Here is a 21,293-nt window from a genome sequence, read left to right as displayed (position 1 = left end):
TTTTTCCTGTTGATCAGGTTTGCAACTGGGTGACCTCTGAGTAGCGCTACTTAACCTCGGGTTTTCTGGCAGTTTTTGATTTGTATGTAGTTATCCCCATTCTCAGACATGGGCACTCGTGTCAGTTGATGGCTGACCTTCTGATCCAGCGTTCCCTTGCAGTTCAGTGCACATGCACAACCTGACTCAGGTTGCACTGGTGTGACAATCCTGGTCCAGTGGACCTATGTCTCCAGGCAGTTTCGGGTACAGGCATGATTTAGATACAAACTGCAGGGTCTACAGTTTGTGAACCACCTAAATCTACGTCTCTAGTCAGTTCAGGACTCATACAGGAACGAGATGCAGCCCAGATGGGTAGCAGTCACAGACTTCCTCAGCCTTCAACTCGCTAGAGGGTCTGGGCAAAGGCAAAGCACAGACTCAAACCCAGGGGCCTGCAGCTCCTGGAATACTTGCTCTCTCAGAGCAGGGCACATGGGGCTCAGAGAGTCTGCTCACCCAGCCCCTAGCCAGAGAAGTCCCTGGGGCCTCTCAGTCCGGACCTCCTCTCTGTTGCCACAGTGACTCAGTCTGTAATGTCCACGGGGTCCTTGTTCGCTCATTCTGCCCTGTTGAATTGACTTTTCTTGGATCCTTGCTGATTTGATGGGAAATACCTGGCTCTCTCCATGCATTTCAGCTCGGATTCGTGGTGGTGTGGGTTGAGCACAGACTCAAACCCACAAGCCCTGCAGCTCCCGGAGTACTCGCTGTCTGGGTGCAGGGCGCATGGGGCCAGTATTTTAAAATCAGAAAATAATTACCTGAGATACTTGTTAAATACAGATTTGGGTGCCCCATCTAGACTGACTGGATAAGACCTTAAAAGTCTGCATTCACCATTTCCTCAGTATCCAGTGAGCCGAACAGGCCTGTGGCCAGGAGCTGGGCCTCACCCCACCTGAGAGCCCACAGTCCCCACAGGGCTCACCCCAGAGCACCTCAGACCTGGAGGCAAAGTGGGGCAGAGCAAGCAAGCACAAAGCCTTAAGAGGGAAGGGAAAAGAGAGGCTGGGCGGGGCATGGTAGCGGAAAGGGAAAGTAGGACAAGAGGAGCAGCCTCAGAGAGGGGACTCAGAAGAGCACTACCCAGCACGGGGGCTGGCATAGCTAGGGAAACTCGCACAACTGCTCTGACCCAGATGTGCTGCCAGTATCAAACTGATAGACTTCAAAGCTCCAGATTTTAACAAGTCAAATATTCTGTTAATAAATGTTACCCTGAACTGATATACTGGCTAAATAAACTAGAATATTTACTATGTTCCGAGGGACAGATATTAGCTGTATTATTAGAATAGTTTATTAGAATAAACTAGAATATTTACTATGTTCCGAGGAAGATAGCATTACATTTCTATTAGAAAGTGCCAATCTGAAAGTCATGGGCATCAGGAGAAAAAGAAACCACCAAGCCCAAACTTCAGGAATAAAACTTCTTTCATAACCTCATATGGCCTCAGTCAGACTAAAGTTTGGCTGAACTGATTTAAAAGTAAGCCAGACACAGTGGCATACACCTATAATCCCAGCTATTTGGGAAGCTGAGGCAGAAACAGCAAAAGTTCAACCCAGCAAGCTCTATCTCAAAATAAAAGGGGCCGGGATGCAGCTTAGTGGTACAATACACACGGGCTTGCTCCCCAGTGCCACAGAGGGAGAAGTGCATGGTGAACCAACTAATTCTCAGCACAGTGTAGTGCAAAGTGAACAGACAACTTGTCCTCAGGCAACATGCACATGCAACGCTGAGCTGAGCGGTGACAGGGCCTCTGCCCACATGGGGCAGCTTCTCAGGAAACAGCAGGGGAGAGAGAAACCAACCCCACCCAATCCTGCTGGGCTGCAGAAGCAGCTGCTGGCCAGGGCCAGGTCATTATCTAGGTTTGACAGAGCCTGCAAACAGCCTCATAGCCTCACCCCAGGCCAGCCTTCCTGAGGCCCGGGGAACCCCACTTCCATTCCCTCCAACAGCTGTGGGAGGCAGCGCAGCCTTCTGGGCACCTCCTCTCTTCTGGCACCTCCATCACTCTGGACTCCGAGGCATGCGGCCAGGCACCACTCCGGGTGGCCATACTGCTCTGAGATAAATGGGGCCTCAGTGTTTGCTCGAGGGTGCTTGCTGGAGGGTGCGTGTCTCAGAGATATAGGCAGCTCCTGCCTGAAGCCTCCCACGGAGGCAGCTGCCCCTGCATGCCAGCAGCCTCTTGTCACCATAGTTCGGGGAGCTCTGTTTGGAGAGGGTTGGATGTGGTCTGGAAAAGTCTCTGGGTCTCTTCTGAGGGCCTCAGATTTCTCTCCCCAGTCTCCATCTCGAGGACAGAGGGCTGAGTTCAGGTGGGGACAGAGTCCCAAGGCTCCTGGTGCTGTACTGCTCTTCTGGAATTAAAGATGGACTCTCCTTCACCATGAGCTTCTTAGTCCCCTGTTCTATTGAGAGCTATGGCCCATCCCAGCCTCTGCTTCCAGCTGTCCCCAGTTTCCACCCTACCTTCAGTCCTTCTGGTAGGTCACATGGTCATCTGGGGGTTGACTATGCTGCCAACATCCTCCCACCCTGACACACTGTCCTGGCCCATTGCAGGGGACATTGTACTCCTGGCTGAGGAGATGGCTGATCAGAAGACATTGAAGCAGGAGTTGGGGTGTGAGATGGCCAAGGCATGGGATGTGCCTGAGACCTGCATGGCTCTGGGGGAAGCATGGACCTTTTGGCGTTCAGTTTACCTTCCAGTGAAATAAAGGGTTCAGCTTCCAGGGCTTGAAGACTTTTCAACTCTTGGTTAACACCACAGTTCTGTCTCTTCCCTGGGCCTCTCTCCACTTGTGGGTTTGGCAGATTGCAGGAGCGTCCACGAGCTAACCCAAACCACCCTTCAGCCCTTCCACAGTGCCCCACCCTCCCGTGCCAGGCCTGGAGCCCCCCCACCCCTCTCGGCACACCTCCCCTGCCACAGCCTTTCCCACCTTTGGCCCTGCCAGCCCAGCGCACATCCCTCCAGAGAGCTGGGGTCCTGTAAGACAGCACACTTTGACCAGACATCAATGTGATAATGCTCGGGAAGTCAGGATCCCAGGCTGCTGGTATCTTGAGGCAATGGCAAGGCAGGTCCTCCCAAGTCTCAGGGTGTGGGTAACACCACCATTACCTTCTGGCAGGTTCTTTAGAAGTACCCTTGCTGCCCACCCCCTAATCCTTAAGGGGTCTGAGATGCAGGCCCTTAATCGTGGGGGATGTCAGGGATGTGACCTGTCTAAGGCAACAGCACAGGAAGACCTAAGCCAGCCCTGAGCCACAAGACTCCCACCTCCAGCTGCGATCAGGCCCTCCCCAGAGTGGGCACCATTCACCAAGGGAGCAGCCTCCGCTGTCAGAAAAACAGCCAGGCCAGGGGTGCAGCTCAGCGCAGAGTGCTTGCTAAGCACACATGAAGCCCTGGATTCTATCCCTAACACAGCAAAAAACAAAGCAAAACCCCAGAGCAGGCTGGATGTGGAGGCTCACACTTGTAATCCTAGTACTCAGGAGGCTGAAGCAGGAGGATCACTGCTAGTTCAAGGCCAGCTTGGGCTACAAAGTGAATTCAAGACCAGCCTGAACTATACAGTGAAACCTTGTCTCACAAAGACAAAAAAGATAAAAAACGGAAACAAACAAACCCCCACCCACAAAAAAACCCATGTGCTTGTGCTCTTTAGCAGGATCAACTGGGGCAGGCATACACATGCTGTGCCATGCCAACCTAGTCATCTCGTGGGCACCTGACGTCCACTGTTGGTTCCCGAGGTACAGGTTGTTTTTAGTTTCCAGGGAATGTCAGTCAGCCCAAGGCAGCTGGGCCACCTTGGAGATGGGCTCTCTGGATGAAAGCAAATAGCAGGCTTCCTATATAAGGATAGCACAGACCACCCCTGTGCGCCCCAGAAGTCCAGGTAGGTGCAGCACTTGACTCCTTTTGTGCGTGCACATGCACGTCCAGGTTTAACTTGCATGTGACTGCTGCCATTCTCTTTCCTCTGGGCCTCAGCAGGAACATCTGAACAAGATGGCCTAGGTCAGGCTGGCTGCTCAGGTAGCTTCCCCGATCCCCCACATCCCCAGGGAATCTTGCTGGTTTGGGTTTCTCATCCCGTGATGAAAATCCCAGCAGACTCCTCTAGGCCTGGGAGACCAGTCAGGGGCAGACGCTCCGGCCTCCATCCACCACAGAGGTCCTACAACTTAGCGAAGCCTCCTTCCCAGCACTGTTCTGGAAGGCGGCTCACAGCCTCCATTTTCTCCCACCTTGGGGTACACAGAGGGGCCCCTGCTCCTCAGCAGTCAGACGTCTAGGCTGAAAGTCCCTGCAGGCCCATCAAGGGGGTGGCAGGCTGCCTGAGACTCTCCCCTCAGGCCTACCTGTGCCATCGGTGGAGGCATGATCTCAGCAGGGACCCTCTGCAGCCTGCTGCTCCTCAGTGTGCTTTGGGTGGACTTGGCCATGGCCGGCTCCAGCTTCCTGAGCCCTGAACATCGGAAAGCCCAGGTGAGCCCTTTCCCCCGGGGCCACATTCTGACCATATGCAGACCCTGCCGCTCACCAGCAGCTGCCACCTCCCAGAGCACAGGACGCTTTAGCCCAAGGGGCTAAAGAGGACCTCTCCCTCCCAGCAGAGAAAGGAGTCCAAGAAGCCCCCAGCCAAACTACAGCCCCGAGCGCTGGAAGACTGGCTCCACCCCAAGGGCAGAGGGCAAGAGGACAAGGCAGAAGACGAGCTGGAGATCCAGGTTTGTGCCCGCAGATCCAAGGGCTTGGGGCTCGTGGCATGGGACAGGCAACTGGCAGGGAGGCCGGTATGACCAGAGTCCTATCCACAAGCTACTCAGAAATTATAAACTAGCCTCAACAGCTCAGCTTTGCACAGGACTCCACAAGGTCTTTGCCCAAGAGAAAAATATCTAGAAGTAACTTTGCCATAGAGAGCAGGAGTGTAAGACAGAGCTAGGGAGGAAAGGCACTGGGCGTGCCAGGAGGTTTCAGAGGGACCAGCGGGGGCCTCAAAGGCCTAAATGGGGGGATGGAGTGCATGGAGACAAATGCACACAGGTGGGCAGGCTGCTCGCCCCACCTGTAGACAAAGTAGATCAGGTTTGTTTGGTTTTGGTAACAGGAATTGAACCTAGTACCTTTATTCTGAGCTATGAGCCCTTTTTTATTTTGAGACAGGGTCTTGCTAAGTCACTGAAGTGATAGGGTTGGGCTAAAACTTGAGATCCTCCTGCCTCAGCCACCCAGAGCTCTGGGATTATAGGAGTGTACCACAACACTTGGCTATGACAAGTCTTGCATGGCAGAAGGAAAACCAGCAGAGACGGTGCAAGGATTAGCAGGAGGGAGTAAAGGGACTCGATGGGGCTGTCTGTAACACTTTGAGGCTGGCTCTGGCTTGGAAGCTTTAGGTGGCCACACCTCACTCATCGAGGCTGGTGTCCCCTGGGGTGAACCCAGCAGCGGCAAATGCTACACTGCTGTGCCCATCACACTGCACTTGATGCAGATCGGTCACAAACGGGAAGTGCAGTTGCCTTGGTGTCAGAGGCTCTAGGCTCTCAGTCAGCCCTATCTGCACCTAAGCAGCTGGGTTCATGGCCCTCACAGGCTCTCTGGAGCTCTTCCAGCAACTTCTACTCCCTCTGTTGATCACTGCAGATCTCCAGGACACCTGCTCTGTGCTGGTCCTTCGCTCAGGGCCTTCACACTAAGTACCACCCCTGCCCTTGTTAAACTTTCTTTTCTTTTTTGGCTTTTTGAGACAGTGTTTTGCTATGCAGTTCAGGCTGGCATTGAACTCACAGGGATCCTTCTGATTCAGCCTCCCTAGTGCTGGAATTACAGGTGTGTGCCAGCATACCTGGTTTAAACTTTGTTTGTGTGACACAGGATCTTGCTATGTAGTAGGCAGGCTGGCCTTGAATTCACTATGTAGCCCAGGCTGGCCTCAAACTCAGTGATCTTCCTGCCTAAGCCTCCTAAGTGCTAGGATTATAGGTGTGAGCCACCATGCCTGGTCCATCTTGTTAAACATTCTGAGTCAGGATCTTGCTAAATCACTGAACTGCTCAGGCCGGGTTGGAACTTGCGGTCCTCCTGCCTCAGCCTCCCAGGGTACTGGATTGCAGCCCTCCATGTCACTGCCTCTTCCTCAGTGCAACCTGCTCCCCCAGGCACCCAGACAAGGATCATAGCAGGCAGCACGACTTGTGGGGGGCTTTCCTGGAGGCTGTGCTGGGGCAGGGCTGCTCCTGGACTAGCCAGAGGGGCACTGTTCGCCAAGTGCAGCTCCTCGAATTTGGGGAGCTGTGTGGAGTTGAGGGGCAGGATCACCGGAGATGGGCTGTAGCCTCTGCAGCCACAGCAGAACCACCTGTGGGGACCAGGAACCCTCGTTCCACAGCTCTGCTAGCCCCAGCCTGGCAGGGCTGTCCTGAGGATGCAGCTTTCCGGTGTCTCCAGCAGGGGCGCTGTGCTGACTGTGCCTATTGGAGCCCAGGCCCCGCTCCATCTCGCTGTCAGGGAAAGGCTGCAAGAGCAAGTGGTGGAGGGGCACAGGACGGGTGGGGAACACTGGGTCAGCGCCTGAAGCCAGAAGGGAGGGCCAGGCCTCGTCCTCTCACCTGTGCAGTGGTCTCTTTTTCAAGCCGTTCTACCCTTTTCATTTTTGGGGCACCGAGGATCGAAACCAGGGCCTGCCCATGGTAGGCAAGTGCCTTACCACAGCCCTCAGCCCACACCCTACCTTATGATGTGTCACTGAACCTCTACAACACCCCACAAGGTAGCAGGCATGGCACTATCATCCCGTGTAGACAGGATATCAGTTCAGAGAGGGGAATTCGAGGGCCTGAGGTGTGCAATCAGGGCCCTGGTCAGGGCCAACTACAAACCCACCATCCTGCTGTCCGAGGAGTCCTACCCCACTCCTTTCCCTGTCCCCATCCTTTGCTCCAGTCCTGGTCACAGGAAAGGCAGCCTGGACCCAAGGCTGGCCTCCATGACCCTCCCCAGACAGCAGCCTTCCTCCACAATGTGAAAGTCTTGGTCAACAGACTCTCACCTACATGCCGTGCAACCCTCAGGCCCACAGCAAGAGGCTTCCCCCTGGCAAGGAGCTCTGCTAGCTCAGGTGGGGAAGCTGTGCCAAGCCAAGGCCAGCTACCGAGAAGCCTAGTGCTATGGTCACTGGCCTTGGAGAAACAGCCGTCCTTGGCTAGAGCCAGCGAAGTCTGCCTGGAAGCCGGGGGTACAATCAGTAAGGACTGGGGAGGCCACAGCACAGCCTGCGCTGAGCGCCACCAGACTCCTCCCATTCTGGCTCCACCTCCTCATCTCAGGCTCCTCCATCTTCCTCAAAGTTTCCCCCTTCCCAAATTACATTCAGAACTGCAAGAGTTTTGAGACAAACTTGACCTGCACAGAACAGATGGGCCACCAACCTGCTCCAGGCCTTGCTTGGGTCTCTTGAGGCACATCTCCCATCAGACCAGCCAGCTGCTTCCTCGGGAGACTGGCAGATGATGTGATCACCCCTTATCAGCCCAGGGTGAGAAGGAAAACAGGCCTTGTCCAAAGGGAGGAACAAGAGGCGCCAGTTCCCTGAAGACACCAATCACACCCCACAACCTTCAGGGTGAGACACATTTTGCAAGGGATGTGGTGGTTTCCACATCAGAACTTCCAAGCCTGTGAGCTGTGGACAGGACAGCCCTGCCTCAAGGAGTGCCAAGGTGTGGTGTGGTGTGGCAGCAGGAATCAAGCATGTGCCCAGCTGATGGAAGCATGGGCCCTGCATATTCAGGAATGGGTAGGCACAGAATCCTGCTTTCCAGTCCTTGGCCACCAATCCCTCCTGTACCCTTGGGCAGGTCTCACGGCCTCCCTGGGCTTCACTGTGAGGATGGGAAGAGACCAGAACACCAGGCTCCTCCCAGCACTATGCAGCTTCCATAGACACATGCAGACACCAATGACGACACACCAGCCCCAAGGTGGCCGCTGATGAACAGCCAGAGTTTGCCCCTTGCTCTCACAAGGGAAGATCTATGACATGGCCACACACAGAGCTCTTTACTTTCTCCCCAAAAGCTGTGACCTCCAATGAACCATCTCAGAGAATGCCTAGAAACCAGGGAAAAGAGACACTGTCCCAAAGGAGGGTGAAACAGAGGTGCAGAAAGAAGAAAGGACCTGGCTGGAAGCTCCCTTCTAGGAAACAGCCAGCTTCCAGTTTGATTTCCCATGTGTCCACAGGAGAAAGAACTGAGGGAGGCAGAGAGGCAGGACAATAAGAGAAAGGTGGAGCTGGGCGCAGTGGCACAAGCCTGTAATCTCAGCACCTGGGAGGCTGAGGCAGGAGGATTGTTGTGAGTTTGAGACCAGCCTGGGCTACAAAGTGAGCTCAAGGCCAACCTGAACTCATAGCGAGACCCTGTCTCTAAAAGACCAAAAAAAAAAAAAAAGAGAGAGAAGAGAAAGGTGGGCAAGGAGAGGCCAGATGACCTTTCAGGCTAGCAGCCTGCACCCTGGGTAGATATGCTGCACCCCCAAGCCTCCCTGCTAGGGTCTGAAATTCCCCTGGCAGCAATTCCATCTCCTGTCCCCCAAAACCAGAAAAGAGGACACACTAGGAGACTCCAGTGTTTCTCAACAACCCACACGAGGTGAAGGCCAGAAAACATGGGAGGCCAGAAAGTGAGGGAGCAGCCCGAAGGTGGAGGAGGAGACTCAAGTGGAGTGGGAAGCGCTGCCTGGTATATCTGCTGGGCACAGCCCAGCCAGTGCCTCCCGTGGAGAGGTGTGTTTGTGCCAGGGTGGGAGTGGGGTGTAACCTCTGACACCTCCCTCGTCACCCTATCTCCTAGTTCAATGCTCCATTTGATGTTGGCATCAAGCTGTCCGGGGCTCAGTACCAGCAGCACGGCCAGGCCCTGGGGAAATTTCTTCAGGACATCCTTGGAGAAGAGGCCAAAGGTAAGTCCTTAGCATGAAATCCCAAAGGGAGCAAAGCCCACCTTTGAAGACAGTTTTCTTTCCCAAACCTGTGTCTCCAAATGAGTTCCCAATTCCTCCCTGCTGTCAGCCACAGAAGGCGGGGGACTGGTAAGTGGTTCACCAGGGGGTGACACAAAGTCTGTCCTCAAAGTCCCAGCACCAGGTTGGCCCAGCTGAGCCTCAGCTTCCTCATTATACAATGGTGCTACGAGCTTCTGTGAGAGGGTAACACCCTTCAGCATTAAGGTACCTTAACTATAACTGTCTCTTCAAGCAAAGGTCCAAGTGCCACAACAACATTCCAAACAGGCTCCACAGCCAAACAAGCAAGGCTTTTAGTTTTGTTTCAAATCTGTCCATGATGAAGGAGGCACAATTACCTTCAAAGTACCTTCCTTACAAGCTCAGCGAGCACCATGCATCCCATACCATGAGGTGGGCAGGGTAGTGCTCACTTGCCACAGAGATGAGGGCCCTGCCCAAGGTCACAGGCGACCCTCAGGTCCCGACTTCAAGCTCCATGGAAGCACTGTGGAAGGAAGCCACCTTTGTGGAGCACTACAAGATGGGCCCTGGAGCTCTGACTTGACCTCTTCTGTTCCAGAGGCCCCTGCTGACAAGTGACACCGCAGGATGGCTGCTGTCTTCCTCCCATCCCCCTAGTGCTTCTGTAAGAACTCCCAATGCCCTGTGCTATTTAAGAGGCAAATAAAGGTTCCAACTGCAAGCCAAATGTCCACACTGGGAGCTTACTCCATCGAAGGGAAGCCTGGAATTATAAACTCCTGGTGGCGTAGGACAGAAGGGATCTGGAGAGGGCAACAGGATGAGGGAAACGAGGGAGGAGATGGAGATGGACACAGACCAGCTCACTGACACCAGAGGGTCTGAGGGTGGCAAAACTATACCTAGAGTTCAAAGAACCAGCAGGCACTGGATGGACATAAAAACCTTAGGCAACAATATCAAAGTCAACATGCACTCAAGATCAAGATGAAACAAGCAGGATGAGAATGCCTGAGGATGAGTTTGAAGTTAGACACCAGTAGGTGCTCAACAGTGGCTCTTAACCAGTCATCAGACAGGGCTGAAATACCCCGCTCCTTCCTCCTTGCCCAGGACTGCAAAGACCTGGCAAAGTATTAGCCTCCTGTGGCGCCACCGGCTGCCACCTGGGTGGCCTCCTGGATAGCAGCTGGCTACCCTAAAACTATTTCCACTTATAGCTCCCTACCCTAAAACAATTTCCACCTGTAGCTCCCAGTGGATAAAGGGCTGAATTCGGGTCAGAAGCTTGTCTTCTGGGGAGAGACAGATGAGGTGCGCCAGCTGTGCATAGCAGTGTCGATCTGTGCCAGTATGGAGGGATGGATCATACCACTGCACCATCCCCATGCAATGGTGCACAGAGGTGAACACACAGGCTGCCTGTAGGACCAGGGTAAACACCCACACTGGGGAAACCACAGAGGGCCCCCGGGGCCAGGTGTCTCCTTGAGTCACACTCAGGCCACCCACACCCAGTGCAGTAACACTAGTTGGACCCGGTGGCACCTGAACCCCAACTACCTGCAGCCTTGAGAAGCCGGTATATAGCAGGCACCATCACCACCCTTGCAGACTCTCAGGTCCCACCCGCCTTCAACCCACAGCTGAACAAAACCCTCAGGTCACCCCATGTCTCCTGCAGAACAGAGGCAACTGGACCACACAAGCAGCAGAGCCAGGTGGCCTGGCCAGCAGTCCTCAGCAAAGCTGCAATAGCTGGAAAAGGGGTCCTGCTGCCTCTCATTGACCTCCCCTGCTCTGGCCTCAACTGTTGCCAACTCTATCTGGCAACTCTTGGGCAGATTACATACACACTCTTCCTTTTCTAAGCCAACCACACACACTCGTGAGAACTCAGTGTCACTGCCTTCCCCACACAAGAACCAGCCCCAGCTCAGTCATAACCCGATGGAGGGTGTTACGAATATAGCAGCTGAAGGTATCTGCAGGCAGTGAGGTGGGGGGGTGGGACGAAGGGAGCAGGAGAGTAAGGACGTTCCCTATCCAGCCAACCAGGCCGTCTTCTAGGGCACCTAGCATGGCACACTGGCACACTTACCCCAAAACTCAACCGCACCCCACTGTCACTTCGCACTCACTGACCATGGTGAAAGTTGAGGATCTACGGCCTCAGCTGAGTCAAAGCAGTGCAAGAGCCTGGCCCAACAGTACCCACTGACTGGGCTGGGCAGAGGACAGAGACCAGGCCCCCAACTTATGGCCATCCCCCAACAAATAGAAGAACTTCCCTGCCCCCCACCAGCCCAGGGCAGTCCATCTCTCTTGCACCACGTGGCAGTGGGGTGCACACAGCAGTGTTCCGCACTGGACTCTGTGCCACTGGTCAGGACCAAGCACAGTTGCTCCAGGGAGGAGGCAGAGGAGGCCTGAGAATCCCAGCCACTTCCTGCGTCCCTGCTGCGCACCAGGCACGCCTAAGAGAGAAACCTAGTGCTGAGAAACAGTAATGTCCCAAGGCCACAAAGCAGACACCATGGACTCACCCGCCTTACCCCACCACCTCCTAACCAGCTTGCTTCCCTGGCCCTGCTGCCTAGGACCCAGGGAACATCCTGCTTGCTGGTTATGGTGTTGGGAATGGGACCCAAGACCTTGCATACACCAGGTAAGCGTCCTACCACCAAGGTATCATCACTAACCCTGACCCAAGGGTCTCTGGAGTGGGCTGTGTGTATCCGGCAGTGATCAAGGCATTTGCTGGAAAAAAAAAATTCCCCTTATGAAAACACCTCCACTTTGTGCTAATTAGCGTAACAGTACACACTTGTAATTAGCAGTATCACACACTTGGAGGTATGCACTTAGAAAAGCTCAGGACAGTGTGTGAACAGAAAAGCTCAGACACCCATCCCAGCTACCTCACTTAACCCGAACCCACTTACCAACAAACAGAACTCAAAGAGAACAGGGTGGGCACTGGCCACCGCTGACCAGCTCTGGCTGACAGTCTGTTTACTCACTTATCCCAGTGGCCACTTTCCATTGTTTTATAAAAACTATGCAAAAACTAAAGTGCTGACAGTAAATGGTTAGTATCTGTCCCACACTCAACTGAAAGATGAAAATGCCAGAAAAGCTGGGTGTAGTGGTGCACGCCTGTAATCCTAGCACTTGGGAGGCTGAGGCAGGAGGATCACCAAGTTTGAGGCCAGTGGGGGCTACATAGTGAGTTCTAGACCAGCCTGGACTACAGAGTGAAACAGGAAAGGGGAAAAAGGAAAAAGTGGTAAGAGGAAAAAGGAAAAGGACAAGACAAAGCCAGGAGAGCCCAGAGTAGCGCATGAGCCAAGAACAGCCAATCACTGAGCCGGACAGTCAACCATGTGTTCCACCAGGAAGGAACCAAGCCAAAGTTACAGAACATGGAGGAAACACAGGCTTGGGAATTCTGATTTGTTCAGGGCCATGGCTTATGCATGTATGAAGATCAGGGCAGGTGCTAGGTGGTAGTGGTAGAGCACACACCCAGCATGCATCCTAGACCAAAGGACAAGAAAAGCTCCCACAAAGAATGCCCTCCAAAGTTCACCCAGAGGCATCAGAGTTCATATCCCAAACCCTAGCACTACTGATTCATCAGCATCCAGGAACTTTTCTTCTCACTGCACTGCTCTGGAGAAACGAGAAGGGACAGTCTGCATGCTCCTCAGTAGCCGAGCATAGTAATGCAGCTGGCTTCCTGGGCAGTGAAGTGGGAGCTGCGGTGCCTCCACACGTACCAGCTCTTCTTACATCGTTTAACAGCACTGTGAGGGACAGGAATGTGGGAGAATGTCTCAGACTTTCAGATGTCTAGGTGCAAAGCTGGCCAACAGCCAGACTAACCCAGTATCACTCAGGCACATCTCAATAGACATGGACAACACAGGAGGTGGCTGGAGGATCCATCACTTTATTCTCAGAAAGAGATGGCCAAAGACAGGGACATACAGAGGCATTCTGGCTACACAGCAAGAACAAGTCAGCCACCCAAAACCCAGAATAAGAAACAAGGCCCTCAACTCTGTCGTCAGCTAGTCTCACTGTGTAACAGCATCCACAAGGTGGCTGTCTTGGAGAAAAAAGCAGACTGACAGCACCTTATGCTGTTCTGTTGGGAGTGCAGAGGGTGGGAGACATCACACAGTCGTCACTTCCGATCCCTCGGCACAGAGTACACTGGTTGCGCACAGGCAGTGACAGCAGAAGTGTGAACTGTAGCTGGGACGGCCAGGATCTGGTTCACGTGGCTGACAATAGAGCACCAGATATATGAAGCATCCCCCATATCTTTCCGGATCCAGTTCCGACTTCACCACACAGGCAAAATTGAGGCACAGGTGACCCACTGGAGATGGACAGTGATCTACGCCAACTTCTCAGGCTACTCCAGATAGTAAATATTGTATCTATTCCACTTCGCCCCACAACATTCAAATCCCCCTTCATACCCAGATAGAAACTCCAACCAGTGATGGATTCTAACAGAAGCCTCCAAGAAATAGACAAGGGACTCCAGGGTGCAGGTCAGGATGAGGACCATTTTCCAAAGTACAGGAGTCTCCTTCCACTTACTCCTTGACCACCAGGACTTCTAGCGCCTACAGTAATTCCAGTTACAAGGCACAGCAGGAAGACTACAGAGCACTGCGCTTGAGATGACATGGCCGTGCAAGTCGTAGGCCAGGCTCTGTCTAAGACAGAGAGGACAAGGCAAGGGAGACGCCTGGAGAAGGCCAGGACTGCCTGTTATGCAAAGGCAAAGTAGCCCAGCACGGTCCTGGGAGCCTTGAAGAATGAGTTCTGCTGCCGACACAGGCAGGGCACACTAGAGTCAGTCATGTAGGCTTAATACGAGGGATTGGTTTTGGTGCAGTGTTCCAGGAGAACGTGGCAAAAATGGAGGATGATATCACAAATCAGCAAGTACTTCTGCTGCACACTGAACCCTTACCAATTAACACCCTGGAAACAACCCTGGCAGCCTCAGTAAGCAGGCACCACCTCCCACAGGTTCCTCATCCCCAAGAAGGTTCTTCCCCCAGAGCCCATCTGCCCAGGATTCTCCATGGACACCGAGCGCCCTCTGCACACCTCCACTCCAACAGCGGTGGCAATGACAGCATATGGAAGGTACTAAGGAAGGAGGGGTGGTTTCTTTAGTGAACATTCCCAACTCCCCACTTGTGAGTTTGCTTCTATAACCAAGAAGCAGGATCCGAGTTACAAACCCACAATGCTCAGATGAGGAGACTGACTTTATTCACAGACTGCTCAAAACCACTGGCTGCAAAGAACAGGGATATGTATTGACAGACACATACCCTCACATGGCATTTGCCCAGGGACTGCCCTGGGACAGTCAAACCAAGAGGCAAAAAGCCAGATGCCATTCTGGGCAACCCCTTAGCCCTCTCACCCATACCCCACCCACCCACAGGCAAGGAGCTGAAGCCTTAGCACGGAGTTCCAAGGACAAGGTCCAGTTCTGGTTTTCTCTATCCATGGGCTCTGCAGTCACATCCTTGACCTGAGACACAGGCAAAGCTCAGACCCAGCCTATGTTCCATCAGGCTGCTGGTCACCCTAGAGGTTTGAAAGAGAAAAGGAAGAAGGTTCCAAGCCAAGTTCACGCAAGACAATCAGGCTTCATGCTCACCCTATTTATATTCTGTACATTAAGAAAATGTAGCCAAAGACCTGCTTGGCCTGATGTCTAACAAGCACATCATAAGAACAGCATGACCTTTTCCAAGGCTCCTGCTGCGTCTTCAGGCTTACAGACTGTAGAGGCGACTGGTGTTCTCACGCAGAGCAGCCAAGGTGTGGGACAGAGGCTCCTCTTTGACTCTGGCAATCTCTCGAACCGTGTGCAAGGCCAGGCCAGGGTGGGCATACTGGCAAAGGCTTTTGGGAACCTGGAAGACATCAAGAGTGCACAACATTGCTGTATCTCCTGCACACGCTGGACACACAACTCCCTCCCAGCCCTTCCCCAGCAAGGACCTCTTTGGGGCTACCCTGCAGAGACCCCCTTTACCTGCAGGTGCAGGGAGAGTCCTAGCAGGGGGCTCTGGGTGAGCAGGGTCCCAAGCTTCTGTGGACTGCCCTCTACAGGGTAGGGCTTTGCACTGCCTGGAAGAGAGTGGTTACCCTTCAGCTTCTCTGCCCCCTGGACTTTAGGTTCTGCAGAGTAACAACAAGGACACATCTGCACAGCCAGGGTGGGACCTGGAAGTCACTGGGGCACTGGGGCTCTGACCACCCACCTCCCACCCTCTCTTGGTGCCTCAACTTGGCCTACAGACATCCCTACCTGGCGTGGGAGGAAGTAGGGAGCATCAGTCTCCACAATGATTCTCTCCAGAGGGATCTGTTTCAGAGCGTCCCGGGCCTCCCAGGCAGAAGAGTAAGTCAGCACGGCAGTGAAGCCCACAGACATGTTGGGGAAGTACTTCAACAGGGGCTCAATGGCTGGGTAGCTGCCGGTGAAGCAGTGCCTGCAGAGAGAGTGTAGTATATGTTTGCCCGCGGTCTTCCTGCAGCAGTCCGCAGGTGCTCCAGGCCACAGGCACTTCCTTAATGAATCACAGCCATGAAGTAACTGCACCCACAGGATGTACTTTACAAGGAGCACAGGAGGAGCTGGGGCCTACAGCAAGCACAGCGAGCAATACCCAGCAGCCCCTCCCATGTCACACAGCACTATACAGCCATGTGTTTTGTTTTCTTTTTGTCTTTTTGAGACAGGGTCTCACTATGCAGTTCAGTCTGGCCTTGAGCTCACTTTGTAGCCCAGGCTGGTCTCAAACTTTCAACAATCCTCCTGCCTCAGCCTCCCAAGTGCTGGGCTTACAGGCGTGGGCCAGCACGCCTAGCTGTACAGCCACTTGTAACAACACAGGCACAGGACAGCTTGTAACAGGAAAAGAGAACAAAATTAAAAACTGGCCCTTCTAAAGTTCTAACTGCAGTATGCAGAAATTATGCCTATGTATTCATCTCTTTCTCCTTTTTGAGACAGGGTTTCACTATGCAGTTCGGGTGGGCCTTGGACTCATTATGTAGCCCTCCCTGCTCTTTCCTCCTGCCTCAGCTTGAGTAATCAAGTGCTAGGATTACAGGCATGCACCACCACACTCATTTTTTTGTTTTGTTTTGTTTTGTTTTTTAGAACAGGGTCTTGCTATGTAGCTCAGGCTGGCCTTGAACTCACAGGGATCCTCCCACCTCAGCCTCCCAAGTGCTGGGATTACAGATGTGCACCACCATACCCAGCATGCCTATGTAGTTCAAAAAAGTACCCACCGGGGCCAGGGACATAGCTCAGCAGCACAAGTGCCTGCCTCACAAGTGCAAGGTCCTGAGTTCAATTCCTGGCACCCAAAAAAAAGTACACACAAAACCAAAAGTACTGAGGATATAGCTTAGTGGCAGAGCGCTTGCCTAGTGTGTAAGGCCCTGGGTTCCATCCTCAGTACCTCAAAAAAATAGGGAATGGACTGAGGTGACCTTTTTCTTTACATAGAACAGCTGCCCATGCTCTTCGCACCCTACATTACAGCTAACCCATCTGGGAGGACAAGGCCTCCCTCAGCTCCAACACCACTGTGGCCGTCCTCACCTGGGTCAGCCTGCCACATGGCACTGCTCAAGCCCAAGGAGCAGAGTGCCTGTGCTCAGCCCCACTGCTTGCTCTGTTCTCTGCTTGGGCCCCCCGAAGGCAGCAGCACAGAGGCTGCAGCTCTATCCCTGTGTTTTTAATGAACCCACTTTTAACGAGTCACCTCCTTTGTCACCCCTCAGGCTCTTCCAGCCAGAATAAGCACCTACACCTAGCTATCAGCCCTACACCCTGTACATGGAAGCCACAACTGACCCCGCTACCCTGGCCATCCCCACAGCCAGGCCAATGCCCAGGACATACATAGGCAGCCGAAGGCGTTCACCAAACGTCTTTGGAACCCCACATGTTGTCAGGTGAAACACATCCTGCACTTTCATTCTAACTGTGGAAAAGGAGCTTTCAATTTTAAAAAAGGGGAAAAAAAAAACCATCTTTTTGAGATGCCCTGAATGTTCTGTGTGCTAAGCCCCTGGACCCAAAAGGACCAACAGTCCTCACACTGAGAACTGAAAGCCCCTTCTTGCGCATTAGTGACTCAGGGTGTCAGCTAAAGCCAGGTGCCACAAAAAACAGCAGGCAAGATGAGAAACTGTGCATGGCTCAACTCCGTTCTGTAGAAAAGGTGCTCAAGTCATGATATGGGCTCAGACCTCCAGGGTCTCAACACAGGAAAACAGTTAAGGCAAGACACAATCCATCACGGTTCTCCTCATCTCTCCTCTTCCTCAGCCAGCAGTCCTGACAGAGTCAGGTCTTTCATTTGCCACTGAAGCTGCAGTCTCCTGACCTGTGGATCTTGTAGTCGAAGGGCACAAATTTTTTCATGATGTCCAGCAGATCTTCATCAGCTTCTCGGCAATGGATGACCAAGGGCTTCTTTAGAGACACAGCCAGCTGCAGCTGTCTCTCAAATACCTGGGAGAAGACAACAGGACACCATCGGGTCAGGGACACTTCAGATGTCTGTTACCACTAGAACCTCATTGTGCCCAATTCCCTACACAACTTAAAATGACACCATGAAACTGTGACAGCTACTGTCTACCTGACACTTTCTAGAGAGCAGGGTGTGCGCAAAGCACTGGGGATGTCAGATAATCTGCAGTCCCAACAGGGCCACGCAGCAGCCACAGTGAGGGCAGTGACTTGAGTGCCAAGAGGCTGCAGGGTCAGCACGCCAATCCAGACAGTGCTGTCCTGCACAGCAGGGGCAGAACAGGACACTTGTCCCTTACCTCACTGCCCCCCTTGTTACCTTGTGCTGTTCTGGGACAGGCATGGGGCACTTTCTCTGCGCAAGAGTTATGCCATACACACACCCCTCCAATACAATGCCCAGCGTTCAGAAGGCACTCAAATCTATGTCAAAAAAGAAACACTATACTTATTTTCTACAACTTGCTTTCTTTACTCTGTCCAAACTGGATATCCTTCTAGGTCACTATGAACAGATCTATTTCATTCTTTTTAACTCTAGCCGCTTTTAAGTCTTCATTAGTAAAATGCACTTAAGGGCTCGGAGAACACCCCTGGGGTCAGTGCCCAGCCCCATGGGGTGGGGAACATGGAGGGGGGAGTGGGGCTAGAACTTATTTTTTCCTTCTAACAAGATTTTTTTAAAAAAGTATTACTTCATTAAGAGCAAACTACCTCACCTAAAGCAGTATTTTCCAGGGCAGATTTTTTTCAATTATAGAATATAAATCATGTTAGCATTTTAGCATGAAACAATGAAGTACACTTGGTAGTAAAGTGATACCCACTTGAGAAGGACATTTGTAAGTTTAAGTAATGCAGGTGGCCTGACACCCCTTTTAGACAGAGAGAGACCAGCCAATACCATTCTGCCATGCTACCTGTCTGCCCTGTGTTTAACTGAAAAGACATGCCAGTAGTGGACTGCTTGGAAGATGCTCTAGGTGGGGTCAGACCCCACCAGCTGCATGTGCTACCTCTTCACCTACCTCTCCTTTGACCCCTACCAAGGCAAGAGGTTTCAAGAGAGCCCAAATGTTGCCTCTAAAAAGATATCCCTTCGAATAGCCAGGAGCTAGGCATGGTGGCATACACCTTTAATCCTAGCACCTGGGAGGCTGAGGCAGGAGAATCACCGGGAGCTTGAAGCCAGCCCTGGCTACACAGTGAATTCAAGGCTAGTCTGAACTACATAGCCCTATTATCAACAAACATACAAACAATAGCCAAGCAAACTGTTATACCCTTAGGGCAAAATATTATACAGCTGTATAAAAAGCGTAGTCTTCAAAGTATAGTTAATAGGGCCAGGGATATAGCTCAGCTGCATAAGCACTTGCCTGGCAAGCCTGAGGTCATGAGTTTGATTCCCGGTACAAAAAACAAACAAACAAAAAAAAAAGAGGTATAGTTAATAGAATAGGAAGATGTTTACAACATTCAAAACTATTACTTTTTCTTTTTTTTGGGGGGGGGGTACCGGGAATTAAACTCAGGACCTTGTGCTTGCCAGGCAGGCACTGTGTTGCAGAGCTATATCCCCAGCACTACTTTTCAATTTCTTAGTTTCTTTTTCTTTTATAGGGCAAGGACATGTTAGCTCAGTGACACAGCATGTGCCTAGCATGCCCAAGGCCCTGGGTTCAATCCACATTCACAAGACATATTACCTTGATTCAGTGATGGGTGATTGTAAGACAAGCTATCAATTGTCCTTTCCAAGTTTCCAATGAACAATACCATGAAATGTATTGTTTTGTAAAACACTTCCAAATTTCAAAATGTTAAGACCAAATAGAGTTCCCTAGCATGCAAAGTCCTGTAGCTATGTGCAGCTTCCCACAGTACTTGTCCTGACCAGAAAACCCATACACATGAACACATGGCAGAGGTGCCACTTACCAAACACACTCTGGCTCCCCAGGGTCACCTGTCTGGGGATTCTGAGTTCATCAGCCTCCCTAGAGCTGTCACCAGGTGATTTCTGCATACTTATTGCCTCAATAATAATTAATTCCAGGCAAACTCAGAGGCAGAGACAGCAGGGTTCAGCCAGCAAGATGGGGAAGGACATTCCATTCCTCCTGGCTTTTGAGCCAAGGGATTCTGATAAGTATATTGAGGATGTGTGCAAGTTACAGGTGAAATACCTGGGATTTACTGCTTGGGAAGTGAACAGTTAAATCTGTGAACATTGGCACACCACTGTAATCCTAGCACTTGGGAGGCTAAGGCAGAAGAATCGCTGCAACAAGATCAGCCTGGGCTCCATGGTGAGCTCCAGGCCAGCCTGAACGACATAGCAAGACTGTGTCTCAAAAAAAAAAAAAATCTGTGAACATATAAATGAAGAGAAAGTTAACAGGAGTTTACCCAGGTAGCAGGATAACCACCTACTTTAAACTTAATATTTGTATTCTTCTCTTTTCCTCTATTTCTAATCTTCCCAGAAATATTTGGTAACAGACCAAACTTTCTTTTTTAGTGCTGGTGTTTTTTTTTTTTTTTTTTTTTTGGTTTTTCTCCGGTACCGGGAACCGAACTCACAACCTTGCGCTTGCAGGCAGGCGCTTTTGCCGCTGAGCTAAATCCCCAGCCCCTAGTGCTGGTGTTTGAACCCAGGGCCTCATACACATTCAACCCGAGCTGCATCACTAGCCTCCAACCTTTCTCAGAAGAGCTAGATCTGCACCCCTATCAAGCTGGCCAGATCTACCTTCAAGGATGCACCATGCCACAGTACCCACCTCAACCTCTGAATCACTGCAACTCAGGCAGAGGTGCCCCAGGGCAGCTGCTATCACCATTCTCCTCCTTTGGGCATCATAATTTAAACTTACAGCAAGAACCCTCTTCCTCTGTTCAGGCTATCATTCTCCAGTGTCTTGTTTTTCTTTTTCTTTTTTTTTTGGTTTTGGTTTTTCTCCGGTACCGGGAAGCGAACTCACGACCTTGCGCTTGCCAGGCAGGCGCTTTGCCGCTGAGCTAAATCCCCAGCCCCCTTGTTTTTCTTTTTCTGAGACAGGATCTCACTGTAGTTCACACTGGCCTGGAACTTGCAATGATAATCCTGCCTCAGCCTCCCAAGTGCTGGGGTTACAGGTGCGCACCACCAAGCCCAGCTGCCTCCAGTATTAACAGAAATATTTTCCAGTTGTTCTCTCCTTGACATGCAGCTCTGTGTTTGGCACCTCCCTGAGCCAGTAATTTATCTCCCCTGACTCACTATGTGCTACTCTCAAATCCCATCGCTGAAGACGGAACTGACCACCTATGGCAGTGCTTCAAGCCTGGCTTTCTAGATGGCATAGCCTTCTGCTTCCAAACCCAAATCTGAGACCCTCGTAACTCAGGAAAGGAAAAGGTACTGTGAAATACCAAGAAGTCGGCTGGGGATGTGGCTCAGTGGTAGAGCTCTTGCCTTACATGCACAGGGCCCTGGGTTTGGTCGCCAGCACCCACATTTAAAAAAAATTAATAAATACCAGGGCTGGGGATTTAGCTCAGCGGCACAGTGCCTGCCTGGCAAGCGCAATGTCCTGAGTTCAATTCCCAGTACCGGGGGATGGGGG

The 21,293-nt window shown here is 52.1% G+C and overlaps 2 protein-coding genes across 3 annotated transcripts in view; one reads left to right on the top strand and one right to left on the bottom strand.

The window, feature by feature from the left end:
• The first annotated feature begins 4,067 nt into the window (after positions 1–4,067).
• Positions 4,068–9,798, top strand: Ghrl (ghrelin/obestatin prepropeptide). 2 transcript variants are annotated; one of them, XM_013509094.1, is made up of 5 exons: positions 4,068–4,115; positions 4,436–4,568; positions 4,697–4,810; positions 8,942–9,050; positions 9,676–9,798. In XM_013509094.1, the coding sequence occupies exons 2-5, from the start codon at positions 4,461–4,463 to the stop codon at positions 9,693–9,695; spliced, it is 351 nt and encodes a 116-aa protein (XP_013364548.1). In that variant the 5' UTR covers positions 4,068–4,115; positions 4,436–4,460; the 3' UTR covers positions 9,696–9,798. The 2 variants fall into 2 exon arrangements, with proteins under 2 accessions (XP_013364548.1, XP_005413126.1); XM_005413069.2 differs by having other exon boundaries at positions 4,694–4,810.
• A 3,214-nt stretch (positions 9,799–13,012) lies between these two features.
• Positions 13,013–21,293, bottom strand: part of Tatdn2 (TatD DNase domain containing 2) — a gene marked incomplete at its 5' end in the record, with an annotated part of 19,790 nt that continues 11,509 nt past the window's right edge. Inside the window, 4 exon segments of the mRNA XM_005413068.2 lie at positions 13,013–14,705; positions 14,866–15,037; positions 15,436–15,619; positions 17,534–17,661. Coding sequence (XP_005413125.1) covers positions 14,897–15,037; positions 15,436–15,619; positions 17,534–17,661 — 453 coding nt within the window. The 3' untranslated portion in view covers positions 13,013–14,705; positions 14,866–14,896.

The sequence above is a fragment of the Chinchilla lanigera genome, unplaced genomic scaffold (genome assembly GCF_000276665.1).
Source record: "Chinchilla lanigera isolate Chin_1 unplaced genomic scaffold, ChiLan1.0 scaffold00160, whole genome shotgun sequence".
Classification (NCBI taxonomy): domain Eukaryota; kingdom Metazoa; phylum Chordata; class Mammalia; order Rodentia; family Chinchillidae; genus Chinchilla; species Chinchilla lanigera.
This window is presented reverse-complemented; position numbering and strand designations above follow the sequence as displayed.